The sequence below is a fragment of the Aquila chrysaetos genome, chromosome Z, assembly GCF_900496995.4.
Source record: "Aquila chrysaetos chrysaetos chromosome Z, bAquChr1.4, whole genome shotgun sequence".
NCBI lineage: Eukaryota > Metazoa > Chordata > Aves > Accipitriformes > Accipitridae > Aquila > Aquila chrysaetos.
In genome coordinates this window covers 72,863,609-72,890,104 of record NC_044030.1, presented here as the reverse complement: position 1 = coordinate 72,890,104, position 26,496 = coordinate 72,863,609, and the positions used below count along the sequence as shown (strand labels likewise).

The window sequence follows — 26,496 nt, the reverse complement described above, 5'->3', positions numbered from 1 at the left end:
TGTGAACTCTCTTAATGAACTTATTGTCATTTTAGTCTCCTTAAAAATCAAGCAAGTGCTTTTAACAGTTTCCATTGATTTTGTGGATCAGTCTTTTAAGGTCTTTGCTATAACCCAGGAGCCAGATCATCAACCCCTTATCATACTCATAGATCCACTGATGATATTTATACAATTAGAGAAACATCTTGGATTTCAGACAAAATAAAATCTAGAGATCAGTTAGAAACTTTCCATAGGAATAGCAACAAGACAAACACTTAAAACAGGACCTTATATTCTCTGCTTCTCTTTTAGGAACACTAATTTTATTTTTAATACAAAAACATGAAAAAATGTGATCCTTGTTACTTGCACGGAGCCAAGTTCTGATGTTATTTGAAGGCTGACATGGAATTACCTCTCAATAGGCCCCGGAAGATCCCAACATGTTGTACCTAACTTATTCTAGTGCCTGTAGATATTACATTATGTTGTACAATAACTTCCTACTATGAACTAAGCCTTGCATGCCAGCTAAGGACAGGAGGGTGAGTTGTGGTAATTATTTACTTTGATGGCCAGTGACTCAGCCTTGGTAAGGCTACTGCTTGGTGTAGTGCACACATTTGGTGTCATACAGTGAAAACATTCAGGAGCATAGTGAAGAAACAGAACTCACAACATCCTTTGATCCTGCCCAGCCACTTTCCTTCTGGGTTGTCTGTGAGGCGAATGATTTCAATCTCATCCCCCTGTTTGACAGTCAGCTCATTCTTCCCTCCCTTGTGGTCAACACAAGCTCGTGCGTGATGAAGGACTTGGATGGGCCCTGTTAACTGCAGAGAAGAAGCAACAAAAGAAATCACAGATGGAAGTTCTTTCCCAAACATTCAGACAAACCAGAAAATAACTGTAATGCTGATTATTTGTTTCATTGACATTTAAAATAGCCTAGGCAAATAAACAGAAAGGCATCACTCCTGTTCCCAACTACCCAGTTTAAATTAATAACCAGGAATGAAAAGAGAGGGCAACAGCATAGCAGTAGAGCAGCTGAAGAAGTGACCGGCAAAATCACAGAAATACAAAGACTAAAACCAACAGGCTAACCTATGGCGCCTTTCACAGTTTCACAAAACAAACACTTATTTAATTCCTGTGGGTACCTCCCTGTAGTTCCAGCTGAACTACTCATAGAATCATAGAATGATAGAATGATAGAATTGTTTAGGTTGGAAAAGACCTTTAAGATCATCAAGTCCAACCATTAACCCAGCACTGCCAAGTCCACCTCTAAACCATGTCCCTAAGTGCCACATCTACACGTCTTTTGAATACCTCCAGGGATGGTGACAACCACTTCCATGGGCAGCCTGGGCCAATGCTTGATAACCCTTTCGGTGAAGAAATCTTTCATCATATCCAATTTAAACCTCCCCTGGTGCAATTTGAGGCCATTTCCTCTCATCCTATCACTAGTTACTTGATAGAAGAGACCAATACCCGCCTCACTACAACCTCCTTTCAGGCAATTGTAGAGAGTGATAAGGTCTCCCTTCAGCCTCCTTTTCTCCAGGCTAAACAACCCCAGTTCCCTCAGCTGTTCTTCATAAGACTTGTGCTCCAGGCCCTTCACCAGCTTTGTTGCCCTTCTCTGGACACACTCCAGCACCTCAATGTCTTTCTTGTAGTGAGAGACCCCAAACTGAACACAGTATTTGACGTGCGACCTCACCACTGCTGAGTACAGGGGGATGATCACTTCCCTGCTCCTGCTGGCCACACTGTTTCTGATACAAAACAGATGAGTAAATGTTTATTAACATAAATAAGTCTACCGCATAATGTTCTGTGTTTGCATTTCTACTCTATAAATGATCCCAAAGTACTCACAAGAGATGATGACACTGTTTACTGGAATTCTGGATTCTCTTTGGGAGATGTTTGGTATATGTTATGAAGAAACCACTTTGGATTTTTGTATCTGTGCCTTTAAGATATATGTGATCTTGCAGAGGCATGTGGCTGTTGACAATTACCAACTAGCTCAGGAATATCTATCCTGTATATGTGGTGAAGAAATGGGAAAGAAAATGTGCACTAAAACATATTTGTTTGCATTTAAGAATAATAACATACTTTAATGGCCGGAAGAGAGCAGTCTGCAGTCTGAAAGCACTCTGTGGACTAATGCCTATACTTCACAGGAGTAGTCTGAAAAACAGACTTGGGGCCCGACAAATGCCAACTAACCCACTATTATTAACTATTAGTATTTTCCTTTAATATTTGCTCCTCAACTCATGTTAGTCTCTCCACAGCAGAACAAGATGTGAGAGTATCACCATGGCTTTACTGTGTACAGAGCATAATAGGAAGAAAAACAAAGCTTCCCATTATGTTCAATGACACTGAAGGAAGCACAGTGGAGCATTGTGAACAGGCATTAGTTAACAAAAAATGACTGGCAGATTTGTAAACTGTGGTAGTATGCTGATCACCAGCTATATAAAAATGATATAAAAAGAAAGAACTGTCTCATTATTTAGCCCCTAGACTTTGGCAGTGACTGTAGCTCCCCTACACGTGCCCTATTCCCTTCCTCCCCATTTAGGCTGGAAGTCCCTTTAGGACCTTTTAGACCAAGGCAAGGGCAATCTCTTGCAATATGATGTTGAAATTTCTTCAGGGCTGGATACTGTTCTATTTGACTCCAGTGAAGCAAAAACCACTAAATATATGGGATCCAATTCCCAGTTTTATTAAGGTCTTCTGATGCTATTCTAGTAATGTAAATGCTTTTTAAAAAGAAAAGTGAAAGGAAATGTTTTTAAGGATTTTTTACATAGAAAGAATGTGAGAAAGGAATTTAACGAAACTATGTAAGCACTGAAAAAACGTCTTTGCCCTCAGTACAGAGACTGAAGTCAGGCATATGCCAAACATAAAAGGGTAGTTTAAACCTTTGTTCAGAATTTATCCAGGTGCTTGATCTACTTACCATAACAAATAGTTTTGTAGCCAGCTGAAAAATGTGTTTTGAACTCAACAATGCTAAATAAAGCTTCTTACATGTCTTTGGCCAGATTACAAAGCAAAAAGCTTACTTTGAACCTCTTCCTTATTTCCTGCTCTTTCTTTTCTTTTTCCTTTTGTTCTTTCTTCTCTTGGTCCATTCTTCTCTTTTCTTCCTTGTCTCGCTTCTTCTCTTTTCCCCTTGGTGATCTGAAAGTGCATTGCCAGGACTGAATGTAGCAGTGACACAGATCTCACTAGAGCTTTCTTACCCAAGGTTAACAAAGAACTACATGTGATGGAAAAAGACTTCTGCCAGTGAAATCAAAGCTACAGATTCTAAACCCTAGTGTGGCTGCAACAGAGGAAGCAGCCCTTTCTTTTATATTACATATATAATTTAAAGTAGCTGTCCTCAAGAAGACAGTATGCCAGAAAACGTTGTCTGAAGGTAAGAGATTGGCTCTACATGTGCATGTCCAAACATCTCTGAGCTAATTTTGGCAAGCAAGCTCGGAAACTAGTAGCAGTCTAGGTGTTGTGGCACTGGCTGCAGCTGTTAAATATTTACCCAGGGCATCAGTGGTTGATGCAGCCTGAGCTGAAGCCTGAGCTACCACTGGACTGCGGTTTTAAACCTAATTGCAACCTATTCCAGCAGTCAACACAAATGACAGTCAGTCTTTGGCACTGCATCATAAATGTGCCTATCAAACCAGGGTACCTTGCCTGCTGTGCCTCATGTACTGGATGGTACTGAGATCTGGGCCCTGGGATGTAATTAGGACGATAGCTACAGCTCTGCCATTTGCTGTCAACAGTTCAGCTGGACGAGCTGTGCTTTACAAACCTTATGGAACTGACCGAGTAAGGCTCCCTCCTCTTCCTTTTTTGGTACTTTTGCTAAAGTAATTGATTTGATATGCTCAAATTATATTAAAAAAAAAGACTGAATGAGGAGCCCTTTTTTTGTTTATATAGTTTTAAAATTATCTGTTTTCAAAGCGAATTCAACAATAAATTTTTGCTGAAAGTCATTCCACATCTGAAACAAGGTATTTTTGTGTAGGAAGTTTAGACTGTTACATATTCCAAGAGAATTACAGCTTTTCTTTGGCTATTGTCATACAGTGAATTCCATACATTTAGACACAGCAGGGCAAAAGACTCCTTAAAGTAAAGGGCTAAATGGCGGAAGAATGAGTCGAGCTCAAATTCTGGCTCTGTAGCTATGCTAGGGGACTCAGGCCATGAGAACTGCAAATCCAGCCTCTCACAGGAGTTCTAACTACATTTATCTAGAAAGCAAGAAAAATAACCACAATGAAAGATCTATCTGGGACCATAGTACCTAGGGGCTGAACTTATTTTTCCTCCTAGGCTGTAATTCCAAACAGTGATTCAGACATGTTCCTTAGATCAGAAATCAGACTTCTGTTATCTCGATCACAGTAACCACATGATTTTATTGCAGGAGTTTTTCCAGCCCAGGACATAGCAGATCTAAGTAGGAAAGAACCTGTGAACAACCTGACTTTCTCTGGGTGAAATGAATGAACACAATAATGCCTGACAGGGACTGCAGTGGAATCACACTTTTGTGCCAGATGAAGTATCTTTGTTAGCAAGCTTTTAGTAATAAAGATACAACAGGTTATAGAGTATAAAATTACTACCTGATGTCATTTATGTCCTCATATGTTTCTCCATCACTGTCTTGGCCCTGTAAGAAAAATTCAGTTTTCAATGGCCTAGATACATTTGGAAAGACATGAAGAAACTGGACCTGCTATGTAAGCTTCATACATACTATATAAAAACATTTACAGCAAAATGTAAATATAAATTAAATTAATCTTCCCACACCAAGTTATTACATTATTCAAACTCACTGTTCTTTTTTTCTGACTTTGTTTTTATGATACCACAACTATAAAGTCCTGGATTGTTACTATCACACTAGCACATTGCTTAGTCCAAAGTGGATGTTTTAATCGCAATGTTAGTCCTGGAAAGCCTTTATGTGTGTTGATGATTGGACTGCCATGATGAAGGTGCCAGGTTTAGCAGTAGATAAACTGGAAAGCTAGGGATCTAAATGGGACTCAGATTAGGGTCCCAGAAACAGTTTCAGTCCTAATACAGCCAGCTACTTTAAGACACGGATACAAACCTGTGCTTAACTGAAACAAGTGGTTTATTACTAGAATAGAACAGGGCCTTTGTTTCTGGAAAATTTCAGTAAAATTAAATGTCAGTGGAAATAGAAAGGGTGGGTTTGCTTTTTTTTAAATCAATTTTTGTTGTCTAGCCAGCTTTGTTAATTAGTTCCAGTTTGCTCTGCTTACCTGGTTTTAGTTCTGTCCTTCACAATAACTAAGTGCTTCTACAATTTACTGTCAATATACTAGATTCATTCTGCAATTAATTTTCTAAGGCATTGAAGGGATTTTACTAAATTTGTAAGTTTGTGCTGAGAAGGATAGGTTTATCATGGAGGATAACACTTACCCCTTCTGTATTTCCATGACCTGTATGACAAAAAATAAAAACAGGGTATTTATTTTTTGCTGTACAGAAAACAATTCATTCTAGCATTAACTATTTACAAACTGCTAATAATACCAGTGATAAGAACTAGAATTATGTGCAGTCTCCTGGCTTTTAATGAGGGTATGAAAGCAAACATCAGAGTTTTTCCAGGTTACTTTTGTAGTACACTGTAAACTAGAATTATCTACAAAATAGCATATTTCACTGCATATTATTAGAAGTGGAAGATATGTTTTAAAGATTCTTTAGTGACATTGATGAATTTACTATGCTATTTGTTTACAAAAATGCCTGTTTATGTAAGAAAGTAATTGTTAAAAACCTAATAAATCCAAACAGACCTCAAAGGACTTGCTTGCACCAGCCCAACAGCTGAATAAAGAGGCCAAAGGCTCTTTTGCTAAGCCAGCTTCTACCCTGGGCTGCAGGAGAAGAAACTCTGTGAATCTCCTGCTTCCTCCTTACTCTGCAGATAGCTAGGTAAGAAAGGAGCTTGGGCTCAGTTTCACCTCTACAGCTCACATTGCTGTATGACAGGGATGGGTAGCACACTAAAAGTTGCATACTGTGCCTGGCACAGACCAGCTCCTCCCGAGGAGAGATCAGAAGGCAGATTGAAATTCTTTGCGTCACAATCTGCTTCTCTGGCTGCTCCTGGTACAACACAGCGACTCACTGCCTCTTATTGAAGGCAGATCACAAAGCGACACTAGAAGCACAGTCAACAATTTTATTTTTTTTTATCAAGTATAAAACAATGCCTGCTTCACCAGTGCACACAACTTCAACTCTGAAACAGAAGCATTCATTTTTTGAAAACCTGGTAATTTATGGTGCCAGCATATTTGTAACCAAAAAAAGCGGGAAGAGAGGGGAGATACTTAAAGCAGCTCCTGAGAGTCTGTCATATTGATTATAGAACAGTTAGTGTTATGAGACAACCATCTTCACCCATAAAACTGCAGAACCAGCATAATTAGTTACATAAGTCATTCATGAATACAATACGCTTTTGCTTATCTTATAAATACAATATGCTTACAGCTTCTTATAGCTGCCGTTAATTAAAATGTATGCATCTTACCCTGTGAAACAAATTCAACATCATCATAATTTTCTTCATTGTCTGGACTTCTGTAAATAGGAAAAAGTGGACATGTGAAACCTGTGAAGATGGTTTTATGATGGCATTTTTATTCACCATTGTTCTGGTGCTTTTTTCAGCTATTTTATACAATGGCTGGACAGTCTGTTGAGCCCTATATGCTACTTAAGTACCCATGAGAGTCCCTAAATTGTTCTTCCTGACTGCAACTCATTTTTTCACATGGGGACACCTTGATCCTAAGTATAAAAGGAGAAAATGAGCCAAAGGCACTCAGATACCGTGGAGATGAGTGTGGTATGAAAAATATAATAGGCAGATGGACTGACTGAATGGAAAGAATCTGTTGGGATTTTTAACCATCTTTGCAGGTGCAGCCTCCATACACAATGCACAAGCAGTATGCCGGACTTTTGCTCAATGTTAAAAATAGCTCCAAGACTTGCTCCTTGACTTGTAGGGCTTAAAGTCTAAACAAGGGACAAGACAAACAGTGGTATAAGGTTAAGCCAGGTAAACAGCCTCTGATGTTAGATTTAAAAGTGCCGTCAAACTGAGAGAAGCAAGAAATTGAGAATATAACTAGTAATAACATCAGGGACTCTTAACTTTATAATACCTTCTAACAGTTGACAGAAAACTAGGGCTGACAGTCATCATCAAAGAAGTGTAATCAAAGAAAGGACTTGAAAGCAGAATGTGATGTTTTAAAACTGGCTTGATGGTGAAAGCACCGAGTCAGGGTGAAAGAAAAGGTGTGTCAGCACCCAGGCACAACTTTTCAGCAGAGGGAAGAGTCCAGAGGGCACGCAGGAGCGGGAGAGCAGAAGGGCGCTCTGGACGTCGATTTCGCAGGTCCCTCAAGGCAAAGAGGACACCCTCGGCGCTCCAGCATTTGGCAAGGAGGGTCTCCAGGAGAGCTTCTGCAGGGGCCGCGGAGCGGCTGCCGGCTCCCGGCGCTCCGGCCACTAGATGGGGCGGTGATGGCAGCTCCCTGGGGCCGCCGCCGGCGGGGCTGGGCCGGCGTGTCCCGCGGCCCCGGCACCAGGCAGCACCACCAAAGCAGCAGCAGCAGCGCTAGACTGATGTTGTCACACCATCCGTACCAAAATACAGCATGCGTGCGAGCACACACCACCTCTCTAATGCCTCGTATATTCTCCCTGTCTGCCTTTCGCTGCTGTTTGCAGTAACTGCCGGCTGGAGAGCGGCTCATCATTCAGGCTCAGCTTGTTCCCGGTCAGCTTTGACACGAGACCGAAGTGCTTTTAACTCTTCGTCGCTGGGAGGTTCCCCTTTTGTACACAGCTTTTGGAAGAAGGGTAGAGAAAAGAGCCCCATATGCGAGAGAGGCTTCTCAGTGTTGCCACAACAGGCTGCGACGCAGCTCCTGGTGCAGTTTCACAACCGGCACTGAGCTCAGTACCTCCGGCTTGCAAAGCTGCTTCCTGGGGTATCGACAGATAGACCTGACTCTCCTGGCCCTCTTCCCCCAGAAAAATGCAGGGGAAAGCTGCAGTTATTGATACAACTGATTTTCTGCCAGCGTATGAAGTCTTTGAACTGTTCTGGAGTAAAAAAACCCAGCAGGCTGTCTGTTCCCACCCCCCCTCCCCATACCAACAGGGCAGAAAAAACGAGTTGTTATACATAAGACAATTTAGGGAAACAACTGAATAGACGGGGGGTTCAAGCTAATAAAGACTAATTCCAAACAGGCCAGGGACAGGGTAGGACAAGGAAAGTGCTGTGGGACCTCACTCCCATGTGAAATGTGGGACACCTGCAGACTTAATCTGCTGCTGCATGAGCAAAGGAACAGGCAGAAAAAGGTGAGAAAATAAAGACCTTGGGATTTGTGTTCACTTACATTGTTTCAGAACTGGGCTTGGTGTTTCTGGGAGGCAGGCTGGGAGCTGCTGGGGACTGCAGAGATGGGTGAGAGGCTGGTGGAGCAGGCGGCAACTGCATAGCAGAATGTGGCGGAGGTACAGGTGGGGAGAGTGCTGCTGAGGAAGGTGCTGTCTGTTTCAAACCTTCATTTTTAGGGCCTGTAAAAAAGCAGAACAGACTGAATTTATCAAGCAAACAGCTGAGGAAGGAACCTCACTGTTTACATGAAGTACTGGGTCAAAATATCAGCAATGCACACACCCCAGAGCAAATATGTTTTGTTGAACCTGCTTCTTAGATATATTTGGTACCTTATCTTACCAGAGTAGAGAGGGTCTGCCTAGAAGAATGTACTGCCTGTGGAAGGCCTTGAAAATGTCTTTGCCAAGATATGAACAAGACACAAAACCACCAGTTCACCCAGTATATAAGCTGTTGTGCTTTGAAACTAAATTATCACTTAATTCTACAATTTGACTGAAAAGCCCAGCTGCAGAGTTTCACATGAGCACTGATGCAATCTTGCTGGAGTTTTACTTGCTCAGAGACAGAGTTTCAAGGGATGGGATGAGAGATGAAAAGATATTTTGGCATTAAAAGGTGTACAGGTGTCTGTATATCTTCAAATACATTTGTAACATAAGTTGTAAAAGGCTGGACTTAATTTTCTAGCAAGCCCATACTAGAAAAGAGGCAGTCTGAGAAGCTGCACAGAAGCTACACCCTCAAAAAACAGGTGCAGCCTTCAAAACAAGATGATGCAGTATACCGGGCATAGAAGCCATAATTACAGGAGTGGGCTGGTGTGCATGTATGCTGCACTGAATTAATGCTCCGTGTACAAGCCACAACCAAACCCAACCAAACAAAATCAATGATGGGATACCATGATTTTAAACCTAGAAATTTTTTTTCAAGTATCATAAGTGGATTAAAAGCTACCCAGAAATAATTGTCCCCAGCTGTATGGACGGAGGTCCAACAAAATGTAAGGAGGAGAGCAGAAGGAAGAAGCAAATTCACAGTTTAGTTAAAACCAATTACAATTGAAAAGAACCCCCTTGTCCTCCTGAGATTTTCTTCAAATTCATACCTGTATAGTGGAGATTAAAATCTTGTCAAGAAAAAGAAACTTTCGCCATGTTGGAAAAAAGTGACTTAAACACAGAACAACGACAAATATTTAGTAATGCTTAATATCAAGACTGAACCTTACAAAAACTACTGAAAGAGCTTTCTTGAGCTGCTTGGGAGTCTGAAATTCTGTCCTTGGGACAGACAAGAGAAGGGGATTCTATAACTATTAGAAGGACCTCTTGTGTCACACGGAAATCAAAGTGAAATTACCAAGACTTGACAGTTTTTCTGCTTACTAACAAAGAACTCAAAAATTTCTGGATAAATTTGGCTTCATGGCTGCTTGGAGCAACTTGTCAACATATGTGATCACAACAGTGCATTTGAAACCTGTTAAGTTCCTCCATTACTTAAATAGCAAAGTACTAATGGTCCCAACACTGCTGATTACAAAGGTGAATTCTTTGTTGTTTTGTTAAGGAACATTCATCTGGCAAAAGCAGACACTTACAATTTAAGATATGCCAAGATTAAAGTTGTATGGTATCACATATCTTTTTATTGACGTACCTTTTTATCATTTTCTTCAAAAGTATAGCCCAAAAGTTAATTGAAATAATCCTTAGTACTGAGGAGGCTACAGCAGGGTTAATGTGTGCCAGCTGGAGAGAGCCCAAAGGAGAAGACTGAGAATGATTAGAGGTCTAGAAAACATGAATTCCTGGAGATATTGAACAAATTGTGGCTGTTTAGGGAAATATGATAAGACTGAGGGAGAACAAAATGAATACCTAAGTCTCTGGCAAAGAAGAAAGGGAAATTTTTTATTTAATTTTTTTTTTCCGTTCATTTCCATGGTAGAGAAGGCAAGAAGTAATGTGTTTAAAGGCCAGCAATATTTGTTAGGAGGCACTTTCTGATAGTGAAGGTGGAAATTCCATGGCTTGAAGTCCATGCTGAAGAAGTAGGATAAACTTATGGTACAGTTGTTCTTACCCTACACATAGGGATGGACCAAACAACTCCTTTACGTCTCTTCCAATTCAATGATGATATCCTCCGTTTGTTGTGCTATATTTTATAAGACACTACATTTAAAATACTTGCCCCCATATTGAGCCCAACAGCTAGAGATCTACTAAAATATCATTTTGGCTAAAATTTGTCTTCCAGAAAGATGTCCCACTTGTTTGAAGATGAGAGGAAGAATGTACCACTACGGAGTTTGGTTAGGTTTGCTCACTGTTAAAATCTGCATCTTATTGTTTTCAAAGTTCACCACGCTTCAGGTTCTATTACTTTTATTTCTACCTTTGCTTACTAGATCAAAAGCCTTTTTATAACCACTCTTTTCTACCCATAAGGTATTGATACCACTGAATTTAACCAATAGCTCAGTTTTCTTTTTGATAACTTTAAAGACCCAACCTTTTTAATCTCATCTCAAGGCTTTTTTTGTTTTTTTTTTTTTTTCCCCCATCTAACAATTAATTTGTAGCTATTTCTGTAATCTCTCCAATTTTTCCAGCATTGTGAAAAATCTGGCACTGGAATTCCACACAGCATGCACTTGTCTGCCACATGCAGTGATGAAAATTATGAGTCATTCTTCATCTGGCCATATTTCTACTGATTGCATCCAGGGGGTTTCAGTACTTTCTCCAGTTGTCATCCCTCCTCCTGTTTTGGAAGTGCAGACACTTGAATATCAAACTAAGGCCCATTAGCAAAAAGCTTTTATTCAAAAACTTTGTAACTATATGAAGATTCCTTAAGGGTAAAACTCCAAGACTTTAGGGTTACAGGCTAACAACCATTATGCATTACACTTTTCTGTCACATCATTGTCCTTACTCAACTGTAATGTTTATGATGTCTTGATTTTTTCCTAAGGCATTACACTACCTCATTTTGCAGATATGGTTTACATTTCTCCATTCTACAAGTATATTTGCATTTGAGTAAAGAAGAACTTTAAGTGAGCCAAGATTATACCTGATTGTGCTCTTGTTGTATCTGAGTCTCTGAGGACTGTGTGTTTGTATTTAACTCTTCACAGTCTTTATTAATCCACAGACTTTATCAGCTATAATCTCTTGTTGTTCTAAAATCCCTGATAAAGACGAATAGCACTGACAATCTAAGGATGCACCTGCAGTTGAATTCTTTTAGGCAGATTCTAACCAAAGAAAGAAGCCAGGAAGTTTTTTTTCGTAAAAGACATGTTAATCGGTATTAATTATACTCTAAAATTTTTGTGTTTTAACAGAGAATCCTAAATCAGCTTTTCTGTGGTTATATTTATGTTGCCCTAATACAGTGTTGTGTATATGCACAACATGCATACATGCCTTATGTCATCATACAGTGTTACTTCATTATGATTAGTTTGTAGGGCTAAGGTAAAAATTCTGCCCAAGTCTCTGTGCATAATACTTCTTTCATCTGATGTGTCTTGAGAGCCAAATCCAGGCAATATGAAACTGAGCCAGGAAAGGACACCACATGCATTTCAGATTAAGTGTTTATGTTTAAGTATAAAGGCTGAACAACCTGTACCTTTTAATTTATGTACATTGCTGGAATCTAGCAATAACTAAATGATCACCATATTAATGGAATCACTGTTTGTTTGTTTCTTTGTTTGTTTGTTGTTTTCTAACAATTGGAACTGACTCTTCCCTGCCGTTAGAGTTGTAATTACCAACTCTTATGACTGACACTGATGTGGGTGTAAAATTCTTTAATTCTAATACTGAAAATAAGGGGATGAGTTAGGTAGGAAGGTGACACTCAGTATGAAAAACCTGTTATAATAAGGCCCACGGAGCCAAAGCTATCATAATGTTTCTATAGTGTTTCATTTCCTATTTTAATGGAGCATTTCACTTTGAATCCAGTTCCATCTTTTTGTGTGTCTGAGACACTTCATACTCTGAGGACACAGAAAGGCTATGTGCGGGTAGTAGAACTGAAGTCAGCTTCAGACACTCAGAATAAGAAATCAAACTGAAACTACATCCTGGCTTCACATGCACCCAAAACACTCTCATCACAGGAAACAGTGTTAAAGACCATCACTGTGTGATAGCTTTGACCACTAACATCTCAGTTTCCAAATAGCCTCTTCTCTCTTCTTGGGACTCCCAGCTTTTTCACACACTGTGCTGCACTGAAGAAACAGATGCAGAAATTGAAGCTCTTCACAAAGGAAAGAACGTATGAAAAGGAATGAGTTCCTCAAAACCTGTGCAGCTGTATAGCAGCTAAGAGAAACTTACCATAGAAACTGTCCATAGAAAGTACCAAACATCCCATTAAACTGCTGCTTGTGGTATTAACCTTCTTTAATCACACCCAGAGCTTCAGCACTTAGAGCAGAACTGTGCATAGAACACTGCAAACACTTCTCTTGTGTTCTTGGGGAACCTTCTCAAACAACTTCCATACATGAAGCGACAAAAAGGTCACCTACATTCTTTGAGAATGTTATTTATCATGAACTTCAGGACACTGAAGTTGTCTTGGTGTAAAACTTGTGAGTTTGACCCTTGCCTTTCCTAACTTGTGAAAGGGAAATACTGATACCTCTTTGGTAGCTAACATAACATGTAAGAGGAAGATCCCATCTTCCTTTCATGTCCAGATATTCTGTGTTCAACAACCTCAGGAGAAATCAAAGTCCATATAACAGTACTCTGTAATTTCCATGCCTCTCCTGTGTGAACTCAAAGAGAAACTAGTAAAAAACCCCAAATAAGTCCATCTTTTTGGAACCCATGTACTCTATGTAGTCAAAAGTAAGTTTCAGGACAGGATGAGAAAAAGATACCCATTCTTATCTTGCTAAAATCTTCAGTGCTATCCTGAGATGCTGTATTACTCTGTCCTGAGATGCTAATACCAGAAATACGTGGCAAACTGAAGTGAAATCTTATGGGAACCAGTACTTTGGCTAGGGCCAGTTCTCCCCAGCCCTTTTCAAAATAGTAAAATAAATTGGACTCATGTGCAAGGGTAATACGGGCTCCAGTACTGACAAAGCTGAAATGACATGTCTCTATTTATCCCTCCCTAAATGCCAGGGTATCTTACTGCTTGGATGAGAGACTGACACATAGATGAAGAACAATACCTAATTATCAACCAGAGCAGAACAGAAGCAGTCAAAGGAAAAACATTTTTAGCACTCACACCTGCAGTTCAACATCCATTGGCTGACGATACAAACCCTGATGATCAATTCAACCTGTATTGGAATAGAATGTGATTACTTGGCACAAACCTTTTAACTGACAACAATGATAAATAATGATTTTTATAATCTCCCTTGAAGTAGGAAACTACCCCGTCCTGGCAGAGGGTGGTCTGGCTTCAGCTATTCATGTGTTTCTCATACCTTGACTGGACTGCAGCAATAATGTATACCTGCTCTCAAAGTCAAGAGTGCTTAAAAAATTTCAGTTATCTCAGAAGAGCTGTATTGCATCTTATCAGCAACACACTCACTTGCAAATGCATTAGCCTGGGCTCCAGTCTCTACACAGTCCAGACTTAACTGCAAAGACTTAACTCTTAAATATGTTTAAGGTATCAGACTGTAGCATCTAAGCCATCCATTGCCTCGACCCAGAAATTTCTAGTCCAAGATTGCATACTAAACAAAACTGGAACTGAAGAGCAATGTATATCACACTACTTTCCATTTCAAGTTCACTGTCATTGCACCTACTTCATCATAAATACATAGCAACAGACACATGTAAGAAAATCCCTTCCATATCAGGGCAGTCTCTTGCACATACAGGGGAAAAACTGTTTCTTCATTTCACATCCTAAAAAGCAGGCCATCCTCCTCTTTCTTTCGCCTAGAGTATGGCCTTTGGCAAAACCTTATTCCCTTTGACCCCTGATGCAGTGATTTACTGATAAGGTGTTGACCCCTTCTGCTTTTTTTTAATGTAAAGAAAACCTGACAATAATCAGCTACTGCAAGGAGACTTAAACATTCTGCAGGAAAAAGTGCCGGGAATGTTAAATTTCTTGATGGATTTCTTCAGTTTTCATAAAAAAGGACCATAAAAAAAATCATCAGGATTTTTTAAGCAGTTACACAGTCAAAAGTTTTGCATTTTGAAACAAGCATCCTTTTGTAAAAGAAAATGCTTTTGAGCTACTCTGCAAATGCAATATCGGTTTTCAGTTTTACTGCAAAATATTCTACATGCAAGATCTGGGAAGCTTTCTGGGTTTTACAAAGGTTTTGCTAAGAACCTGCAACAACATCTGCAGCAGCTGATCACCCACTTCCTACTTTATTCATCATGTGCAGAGAGCTGTTTTCTGCTTTGCTTCCCTAACCTGTATATTCATTTAGATACAAGCCATGGTTTCATGTTTCACAGTTATGCTGCTTTGGAGCTGCTCAAAGTAAGCACGTAAACTTAAAACATTACTGAAGCTCAGTGCTTTTGATTATGCTGTTGTCAGACATACTGTAACAGAGACACAAAGATTATTTGAGACACTGCTCACACCTTGAAAACAAAGACCATAGAAAGTTTTTGATTATTGCCCTCCTTGAGTCCAGACCCCACTTTAAGAAATGCCTGCATACAATCTTTTCTTCATTTTCTTTTCATTTATTCTCCTCACCTCTCCTGATTCTGCTTCCAGTTAGAGGGTAAAGCTGCCTTTTCAGCTTTGTACAAAGGAAATCACCTCCAAAAAAGGGGGGAATTTTGGAGGAAGGGAAAAGGGTAAAATGGAGACCTAGTACAGGTCCCCATCCAGTTTAAGACTACTTTGCTGATCATTGCTCATACATCATGAAAAACATGATCAGAGCAGTGGGAGAATTTGTCCTTTTTTAAGCAGAACTTGTCATTGTTCTCAACTGGGAAATCTTGTTTCCAGAGCAGATGCACAGACTACCTCAAGGGTATTTCACATAACACTTAACACCTATTCAATGCCCTATTTTCTCAAAATGACACAGAGGTGACAAAGTCCCAGACCACATACACAGTAGAGGGTTTTTCCCATTCTATTTGAGAATGTAGAGACAAACAGATGAAGGATAAACAGCACCTGAAAGTGAGCATCTAAATCTACATTTAAGGTTGAGAGCTGAAAAATATTAAGCATGCACATAACCTTACTCCCAAAAGAAAACCCACAGTTTTCATTCAAGGTCATTCAGTATGTAAAAGCTTGCAGAACTGAGCCTTATGGTGACTAAATATGAGGTTAGATACTCAGAAAGCTTCATCTGGGCAGTGCTGACTGGCATGAGGAAAGTGATTTAAACTACAGATGTGTAATCATACCCAGAAGCCTATCCTTATCTAAAGGGGAACCCAAAATTAATTCCCAGTTGAACTACAGGCGAAAGTTTTAATTGTCTGATAAAAAGCCTTGATGATTACTTCTTTTTTTTTATAAGAAATATTTATAAACCTAAGCCAGTTAATTTTATATTGTATGGTATCATTTCATATGCAAGAAAAAAGAACAGTAATTGGAAGTATTCAGAGATGGAAGACATGTAAGATAGCAATAGTTTAAAATAAATCTTTGGTAAATAATTTATATTTAAAAGAGAAGGCAATAAAAATGCGTACAATGATGCAAAGGCAAGCAAAAGAGAATGTACTGGAAGAAATTTACTTAAAATATGACTATTTATTTCCCAAACCAACAAATTGATGAAGGGGTTAATAATTTCATAAACCCATTGTTCAATCTGAAAAATAATTACATCATGCATAGCATGCAATTCTAGTTAAAAATTAATCATAGGAGTATAAACACTGATATAAAAAACATCAGTTCCATAAAAAATTCTCATGCAACAAAGTCTTGCATTCAAATAGTGGGGTTTTGCACATTTTCTCTTCAGGATCTGCTAACAAGGAACATCATTGTTCCAAATGCACACATTTTAGGAGGGTTCAGTTTCGAGTGGAAACCAATGACCTCAGATATGTTCATTAACAAAATGAAATTTTCAGGATAAAATTAATTGTTAGTATACTGCTTCAAAAGCTTCCTAATATCTTTACTATGAAATGCTTAATGTTTTGTTTGTCTCTATTAGTATTGCATATTTACTTTAGTATTTAATAATTAAGATCAAAGCTTTCAGGAATGACTGTCTGTTTCCTATAATGAACTATTTGGATGCTAACTTAATTAATCAATTTACTAACTTGTGTGTTGTTACCCATGTAATGCAATCAAATGATGAAGATTCATTAAAAGTATTTCTTACTGTGAACCAAGATAGGTCTTGGAAATACTTGTTCCATTATTGTACGCATTGTCTCAAATTCAAACATTATGCATGCTGTGTGGGTTTTACATCTGTGAGCCACTAAGGAAATATTATTTAAACCGTACAGAAAAATTAAGACTTCCAAGCTCAAAGGGAAACTACAGTACGTATCAAACTTCAAATTTATGAGAAATATATGCCAAACATTCTTGTAATTATGAGTAAACAGACTATAGAGCATTTTTTTAGAGCTAGCTAAACACAAGACCTTTAGGGTTCAAGAAGCATTTTCCAAAACAGTACCAGCAATGTGTCCAGAACTTCATCACCACAATATTTTTGCATATTTGGAAATTTATTTTTTTTTTCCAGCTTTACCATAAAGCTGTCTATAAAGTAATTTGATGTGCTGGATACACTTCATTGCTACAATTAGTAGCAAAGTACATTTTCAGCAAAATATGCATCACCTTAAAGAATGGGAAACTTTCAGCCAGTTCGTATCATTCTTATCGAGTTGTAAATTAAAATTATTAATATGATTTGTATTCACATTATTTTCTGGGATACAGACAGGTTTCAGAATACTTGCAGCTCTGGTACAGCAGAGCTACTTGCGTACTGTGACCCATGTAATGCAACCAAATGATGAAGGTTCATCAAAAGTGTTTCTTCATGTGAATCAAATTAGATGTAAGAAATAATGTTTCAAAAACTAAAACAAGGAAACATAATTAAGCAGAGAGAATTACTCAGTTCCATCAGTTTTACTGGTTTTCTCTCTAGTAGTTTCCTTTTTGTCACCTTCCATGATAAAGTCATAGCTGTCTTTTTTTTTCCTCCTTATAAATTCTTCTTTCTAACTAGTGTTCTCAACACTCCTTCACAAAGACTACTTTCATATGTGATGTAATCCCAAAGACATTGTGTTAAACCAATCAAGCACGGACCCTGCTGGAGGGTGGACACTGGCTTCTAATACAGCATAACACATCATGTGTTTCATTCAGTCCTTTGCAGAAGTCCAGACCTATTGAGAGAATATGTTAGGCATATACTTTGACTCAAAACAGAATTGGCCTAAAACCAATTCAAACTGCACGTCAACATGTATTTGGAATTGCTAGTAAGTGATCGTTTAGGCTTACTCAACAGAATTAACAGGTGCATTCACATGGTTTATCTTCCGAGTCCTAAATTCTGCATCTTAGATTCTGAAGTCTCTGCTCAGGAATGATTATAGCTGACTCAAGGGGATTTAGCATAGTCAACTGCAGGAACAACTCTAGAATTCATATGCAGACTATAACAAGTGTATACATTAGAAAAATAAATTTATACGCCTCCATAATATTATATAAACAACCCATATCTTACTGTTAATTTTACTAGAATCAGATCAACTTGAAGGGAGCAAGTGTGCCACATAACGCCTAACAAACAAATATAGAGATATTTAGGGGAAAATCTATGAATGTGCCAATTGCAGAACCTATGACAATTCTCAAATGAGGACTGTCCTCTGGTCGTTTATTGATGGATACATTTTATTCTTTTTTAATTAAAAATGTACATTATATTATTTGAAAGATATTGCAGACTGTTGTAGCTAAGGAAATAATCAAGGGCAATGAGTTTAAATACTTATTTGCAGTGGTTTTTGTGTACTTTTGCTTCCTAATGCACAACAGCAGCAAGGTGTACCCAGAACAATCTTCTGCAGGAAAATACTAAATGTTGGTTTCCCTCAAGACTCATTTTATCTAGAACTTGGATTAGATTTATCTATTTACTCAGGCAGATAAATAACTCGTCTCATTCATATTTCTATCAGGATGGTTACACTAATTTTAAATTGTGGGGATTTATCTTTTTCAGTGCCATATCAGCAGTTTAATTTGTAGTTTTGTCTACATATTTTAGCAGAATTATATTGCGAACCCTTGACCAATTAAAGGTAATGCTTCAAAAATTTCAGTGTGGCAGGGTTTCCTCCATAACATTAATATTCTTTGCTATGGAGACTCTTAACAAAATCTGAAAAATTTTCTTTCTGACTGAAGCAGACTGAAAGCATGTATCCACTCTTTGCTTATTGAAAAATTTAGTCTTACTTGCATATGCTATAATTATGGTGCATGTAATTATAGCTGGAGAATGAAGATGTGAGCAAAAAGAGTGAGAGAAATTTAATTCAACTGGGCTTTTGGAACTTACAGGTTGAACTATTGAAAGATGGCCAAAGAAATAATATTGAAATTAGAAAGGCATTAAAACTTCTTTTTTAAAACTGACCTTATACCAATCCCATGAGTGAGACAACTCCTTTGGGGTCAGACCCACATAGGTGATGTCATTGCACTTGTACCAAACCATGTACATTGTGTGGGATTTCATATGCTGCGGTCTGATTTTTATGATAAATGCACAACTTTGACTATATTTCAGCTGAGCATTGTTCTTTAGTCCCAGAACTTCAAAAATGGATTCTCCATTTTCTTAGAGATGTAAAATATTTCAGTACAATGCTGCTGAAACAAGAATCATTTGGGTTCTTTCACTTTAGGAGAAGGAGGGAGAGGAATGTCCTTAGAGGAAAGCTTTTACATTTGTTTCCACTAAAACCGACATACAACTACTCGTCCAGATTTTGTAGCTGCTTTCAAGCAGATCCAGCAAAGTTAAGTTCTTGGCAGATCTGTGTAATCATAATTTGAACTTAACTTCCACAGTTTTCAGGCAAATGTCTGAGTCACCAATAATAATAGACATCAACATCATGAAATCTAGTAAAATTGTAGGTAAAAAGCCTTGAAGGTCTTAAAAGTCCCACAAATAGTCTCACTTCAGTACATTTTTGGTGTCACTTAAAATTCAACATTTTAGCTATGTATAGCAAAGTCAAGGCATTATGTTGTACATAATCGTCATGCTATTCTGAAATTATCATTTTGACACTTTTTTGAGCTTTACGGGGTTTTATGGTGTGCTACAGTTCACCTGTGCAGAGGCATGACATCATTACATGCAGCTACCCTCACCCCACCCTGAACAGTGTTGTTTGATATCATCACCTACTTTTAGTTTTATCTATCTTAGAAACAGGCGATTTGGCTCAAGTTAAAATTATTTTTATCCACTTACACCTTAATACTGAGCTGTTGCATAACTTTATCCAATCTAGCACTGAGGTAAAAAAAGAAAATCAACATTGACCTTTTAAGTCCAGATTCTGCAGTAAACAGCCGTGACATCCTGTGATAAAAAAATCCCCTCTTCTCTGTAACTTTGGAAGCTGCTGTTTCATCTTCACATCAAGTAAGAGCAACAACTGACTGGCTCTAAGGGGCTTTGCAAAGACAGTTAAGACATTGACTGTCCTCGGGAGTGGTGCTTGATTGTTAATCACTGGCAACAGAGTGTTGTGTTAACTTTGACAGTGCACCTTGAATTCTAATTCCTCCTGTCTCTCTCAACTCAAATAGCCATGTCACTGTGTGCATACACAATCCATCACAGAACAGAACCTCAATATGTACTGCAGACACAACCATAACCCAAATTATAAATCATGAGAATTTTCTTACAGGTCTTCTTTTCTCCTAGATTCAGTACAGTTTCCTTTTGTTTCTCCCAGTACAGCTCAAAATATTCTCCCTAGCTGAAGCCCCAGTGTTGATCATTCACGAGGCGTTCAGAGGTGTTTAGAGCGCTAGGGACTCTGAGCCTTCAACTGACTTTATGTGGGTGGCCATCTGTAAGCGCACGATCCCACTGAGGTCAGCCCAGGTGCAGTTCTTCTCTGAAAGTAACGGTATGGCTGTGGCCTCACATGGAAAACTGTCAGCAAAACAACTTTCTTTCTCTTCTTTTTTCTAACAAATCCCTGTTTGCACTTTGGGTGTTTATTAGAAAACACTATCATTACTATTATTTTCTGAATCTAGAAAGCACATGCATCTCATTGATTCTGAGCTGACGTAAATATGATCTGGTCTCAGGGAAAATTGCTGAAATGGGACATAGCACAGGAATTTACCAGAGTGCCATGTATTCACAGGCCCAGACGGAATTTCTTAATGCCCGCTTTCACTGGAAAATAGTAATGCATCAATAGTCAAACTTTCCTCCGCAAGACACTTGTATCTACAGAAGTTTTATCATTAAAAGCTTTTCAGGACCAGGTGAAAATTTCTAACCCAAAGCAAGGCCAACACCAAACCAGCATCCCTTAGTATTCATGCAAGCCTTATGGACATTTTAAATCCTTCTCCCACATGTGACTAAGACTGCTGCATTGAAGGTAAATCTTTCAGCTTCTAATGTAAAAAGCCATTTCATGCCCAGTGAATACTTGATTATGAAAAAAAAATAAAGCAACTTCCATGCGGAAAGGATAACAACCAAAGAAAAAGGGGTGAATTGATACTTCTGAGAAATCCAAGTTCAAACCCTTGCTGTAAATCAGGCGATACAAGGTTTTCTGCAACCCAGGCACATGTCCCTAACACAAATATAACAACCACCATGTGTGGAGCTTTTCTCTTCTCAAAGGACAGCACAAAGCCTAACTTTTGCCCTAGCACAGATCAAAACCCCCAAAGGTTAGATCTCAGAAAGCTTTGTTGGATGGGAAAATCATTTCCATTTGCTTGTTCTTTTTACTCATCACCTGAATCACAGCAGCAAATTAAGCAAGTAGAGCAAGTTGCTGTTTATCAGGACAAACTAATGAGCAGGAAGAATTTGTGCTGTGGGGGTGGCATCTTCCTGACATGACTTTGATTCTTGAAATGACAAAAAAAAAAAAAAAAAAAGAAAACAATTCCATTTAATTGCCTTTCCAAAGCAGGTAGGTTTTGTCATTCTAGTTTAATGTTCTAAGAAACCCAGCAGCGATGAACAACTTTGTTGAGCTGAAAATGAGTTTGTTCAGGATTTACTCTAGAACATCCGGTCTCTCCACCAGAACTGTTCTACAGAGAATTCTGGCCACAAAGAAATGAGTTGTATTAATTAAAGCCAAACAGAACATCAAGGTCTACATGCCAGCTCTACAGGGGAAGGCTGAAGTTCAGAGCCACTATGAACAGCTTCATATTGATGTGGTTTCTAAATCTTTCAGTCTTGCCCTGACCCAAAGACTGTGAAGTAGAGAATACCATGTCTGACCGTGCAGTTCTACTTAGTTGGGTGTGTATTTTGCAACATGTTTGGAGAACAATCTGTGCCACCACACTGGGCAGCTCCATCCTTACCTCATGTTCCCAGTGTGACTCATCCAGGCTGGTGGCTGCACTAGCGCTGGCTAGTGGCAACTGGAGATCCTCCTTCTAGCAAAAGTTCTGGTATTATCCTTTCAGCCCTGTTCACAGTATTCATTTTAAATGCATAGGATAAATATTTCTAACCCCCAGTTTTAAAAAGAGGATGAAAAAATGCTTTGTGTCTGTAACTGCATGAGAACCAGAAAAAAAAATTTAAATAACTGAATAAACAACAAACGAACAAATAAAAGCATTCCTTCAGTAATTACTTAAAATAAACTAGAAAATGTATTTTAAATAATTAATTTCAGGTTTGGGTGTTTCCAGCCTTCATCAGGACTTCTCAAAATTCTAGCTAGTAAAAGTCTTGGTTTTGTTTAATCAAAACATTTGCTGGTGTCATTTGCTGAAAATGCTGCCTTTCCATTTTGAGACTGTTCTGGGCACTTGAGTAAAGCCAGTCATGCTGAACAGTCCTCTATGGAGAAGGGGCAGCTGCTCAGACTGTTGTATATTGGCATATTTCTTTTAAAGAGGTACACAGATTTACACCATTTGAGAATCTGGCCCTGATGATGGATTTGTGAGAACATTTCCATAACTGTAGGGTAACACAGGAAAATAAGAATGTAGTAGCTGACAAGAATGTACATTTTATGTTACTGATATGCTCCTAATTTTTGAGTGGAATTAATAACAGAATGTATAGTTGCATGCACACTCTGTTTTTAGTGTGGCTTTTTGTCTTTAGAGAAAGTCAGCTCTGAGCTTTTTCATCCGGTTGTAACCCCTTTGAATGTCTTCTGTCTCAGGAAGACCAGTCTTACGTGCATTCAAAACTGCTGAAGCACAAGCTATACTGTATCGTAAATATGGAAGGCACAAGAACAAATTTTGTATCAATTAAATTGCATGAATGTACCCACGTACTGCACATGCACAGTGTGGAGTTATTCAGAGCATCTATTGTCAGCTACATTAAGCATCTAACTTTAGCGCTTTGAATCACACCATTGGGCATCTCCCTTTCCACTAACTACACTGAAAATTTAAGAGTCTAAGTTTGATCTGTTTAATTAAATCTAAGAGAGATGGTTAAGGCAGACTAATGTAGGTGAAATGCCCCTCATTATCAGAAATTACTTAGCTGTGTGTTTCACCTGACACAATTAGTTGCAGGACATAACTGGTTAAAATTATTTGAGCTAAAATAATGTGTGTGAGGATTAAATATACTCTTTGCTTCCTGAGCTCAATGCAGACAGCAGTACGTTAAGAAAGAAAAAAAAAAAGAAAAAAAAACAACATAGAAATCTAACACAATAATAAATTTTTATTTCTGTCCTTGTTTCTCTCATGCACCAAGATCAAGAGCAGCTTTCCTCTGGACGCATACAACTTAAAACTTTGATTTTAAAATGTGATCAGAATTTCTCATGCAAACACAGTTCCTAGCACCTGGTGCTATAAGAAAAAAGAGAAAGCCTCCTTCGGTTACTATAAAACTTTTAATAGAAATGTGTCAGTTGGCAGCACCCATTCCAACTGAAGTGGCTGATTTGAACTTTTTAGAGTTCTCAAAGACTGCCTAAAAGCTTTGGAGGAAAAACTGAATCCAAAAGTTTGAAATACAGGTGAGTTAAGGCAGAATTAAGGACATGCAGAACCTCCGCAAAACTGATCTCTCTTTCAAGGAGGTGACTGTGGATATTTGGGTCTAACTTTAGGAAACTACACTTTTGCATGAGATTTTCAAGGGCATATTTTGGGTGCCTCAGAAACCACTTATATCATTGTTGCAACTTGTCTTATGTGGTGAAAAGAAGCTGTTGAAGCAGAACTCTTTGCTGTGGAGTCACAGCAATTTCTTTTTTTCACAGGGATTTTTGTCCTCCCAGATATTTCAAATGTATTTACAGAAGCTCTCATCACACACAAAACCGTCTCAAATTTTACAAAAACCTAGTCACAAGCCTTGATATTCATGCCTGGATTATGACCATCAGAAAGTTTGGAGGCTTGGTTCTTCAGCAAAATAGTGTGGCAGAGCCTCAGGTGTTTCTAACTGCCACACTACTGAAGTCACGTAAACCTAACAGAAAACACTAAGTCCAGGAGACACTTTTGGAGTCTGGATTCAGATTTGGGTATAAAACTGACACAGCTCCACATGGGAGCAATTTGTTCTGTAATTTTGCATAGTGTTCAACTTTCTAAACAAACTTTAAAATACAGCAACTTATAGGGTCATGCTGTGATTAGTCATTGTGAAAGGCAAAAAAAAAAAAAAGTGTGGTTACTAGAGGTTGTAGTATATCATTTTGTTGGCCTTCGGGCTGTGCTCAAAAAGTTGCTGTTGAGAACAGGACACACAACGTCAAAATCTCATTTATAGGAAGTCAGGACTTCAGTGTCTGTCGAGAAAAATACTTAAACTCCCTGACACAAGTTATAGCTACACCTAAGTAGTTTTGAAAAACAAATAAAGCCAGTACAGAAAGCATTCATCCTACACTTTATTGCTCAGGGAGGGAGAATATAATTTATATTTCTGTCCTATACGGAAGCATAGGTTAAAGCTTTAAGGGGCTGTCTGAGGCACAAGTCTCATTTTGGAACAGAAAAGGGGATTCCACCTGAAATGAATTGCATACTAAATGCACTAAAAAGCCAATACCCAGGAAAGCAAGAACAGAGAGGACTCACTGTCTTTTGGGCTGCTCTTCCGGAACCTTTCCAGGTCCACGCTGGGGGGTCTGCTGGGCTTCTGCGGGGGCTGGCCTAGCTTGAACAACGAGGGCAAGGCTTTCCGCTTGGGGGTTCCTGACCTCCTGTCCCCATCCTCTTTCTCTTGTGATCCACCTGATGGCCTTCCTGCAGCAAGTGCTGTGTTCATCTTATGGAACTTAGGAGAAGAAGAACCTGATTCTTCCTGGATGATTTTGTTGAGGAAGATGTTCTTGGCAGCACTAATCCCCTTTTCTTCAGTCTTTTCCTCCATGTTTTTGGGGGTGCCTTGAGAAGAGCTGGACCAGTGGCCCGTAGGCTTCAGAGCTATGTTAGAAAAATGACTGCCTGCAGCTTCTGCAGCACAGTTACTATTTTCATCCATTTCCTTTGTTGCTTTAAATGAGTGTATATTTGGTCTAGGGCCCGACAGTCCTTTTTGCAGAAAAACATTTTTATTAGAAGTGTCTTCATTGTGGGAGATGTCATGGTTTAGAGAAGGTTTCTGTGCCAGAGGTGGTTTAGAGAAAGGAGGCTTGGGCTCATTTTCTTGTGTTGCAGACATGAACTTTTCCTTAACTCCAATTACTTTTGAAAATGCTGGTTTTGCCTCACTCTCCTGTGGTGCAAAATTTGAATTTGGTTTTGTTCCCAGAGGATTTTTTTCTTTCTCATGAGGAGCAGAGTTAAGGAACTTGTTCCCTGCAGGTTTTGGGTACAGTGGCTTTGGCTCTTCTTTTGCCAAGTCACTGGTTTTTGTAAGGGGTTTAGTGCATCCAGCTTTTCCATCATTTTCTCTATTAGTTGCCTGAAGCTGAACCCCAAACCTTTGTGCCACTGGTTTCAAATATGGGGGCTTTGGATCCTTCTCTGTTTTATCATCAGGTGAAGGCTTGACCCCCAGAGGAGGCTTAGGATGAACAGGTTTGTGAAAGGTACTGGGTCCTGAAGAGGAAGATGTATTCCCTTGACTTGCAAATTTCTCAAGTGCTGCTTTCCTTGTCTGTAATCCCGTACCAATAGGTTGTCCTGGGACTTTGAAGGGTCGACTGTTACCAGAAACATCCTCTGTGGGGCTGTTACCCGTGTTAAATTTCGCCATGAGTGCCTTCACATCTGCCTTGACATCCTATAAGCATAAAGAAGAGAAAAAGAAAGAGCAGCAATGAGAAAGTCCCTGTTGCAATGTTCACACATACTGTACTTTAAAGAGTTTCCTGGTCTGAGGCTTGTAGTACTGCTGATTGGCTGTGGAGATATTGTAGCACATCTTCCTGTAGGGTTAAAGAAGCTGAGCATATTGTTATATCCTTGCTGTGGTTATACAATCTTTTAAATTTTTCAGTGCAGGTAGTGGTTATGCAGCTCCTTTTGGGCATGCTATAATTTCTGTTCATTTCTGTAACTGGGAACAGAACACCTAATAAATATAAGAAAATACATACTACTTTAAAATTAATGTAATCCTAAACCCACGAGTATCTTGCAGTGAGAAGCATAGACTGTACTAGAACCTGGATTATGTACTAGACTAGCTTTATTCCTGCCAACTCTTTGGAAAAATGCAAGTTCCTTTGTGAAAACAGAAATTCTTCTGGTTT

At 38.8% G+C, this 26,496-nt stretch overlaps 1 protein-coding gene and 1 long non-coding RNA gene across 5 annotated transcripts in view; one reads left to right on the top strand and one right to left on the bottom strand.

The window, feature by feature from the left end:
* FYB1 (FYN binding protein 1) overlaps positions 1-26,496 on the bottom strand; it is a 69,479-nt gene that overhangs the window by 18,142 nt on the left and 24,841 nt on the right. For all 4 annotated transcript variants that reach the window (XR_005931565.1, XM_030005281.2, XM_030005279.2 and 1 more), the window contains exons 2-8: positions 24,875-26,024; positions 8,526-8,706; positions 6,635-6,684; positions 5,509-5,528; positions 4,674-4,720; positions 3,090-3,207; positions 662-818 (exon numbers count right to left, since the gene is read on the bottom strand). Coding sequence is in view for 3 of the 4 variants with exons in the window: in XM_030005281.2 (XP_029861141.1) it covers positions 662-818; positions 3,090-3,207; positions 4,674-4,720; positions 5,509-5,528; positions 6,635-6,684; positions 8,526-8,706; positions 24,875-26,024 (1,723 nt within the window). In the remaining variant the exon portion in view is untranslated. The remainder of the gene's footprint in view (positions 1-661; positions 819-3,089; positions 3,208-4,673; positions 4,721-5,508; positions 5,529-6,634; positions 6,685-8,525; positions 8,707-24,874; positions 26,025-26,496) is intronic.
* On the top strand, positions 8,294-21,749 carry LOC121232672. The gene is made up of 2 exons (XR_005931566.1): positions 8,294-8,487; positions 11,154-21,749. It is a non-coding gene; the product is annotated as an uncharacterized LOC121232672 (long non-coding RNA).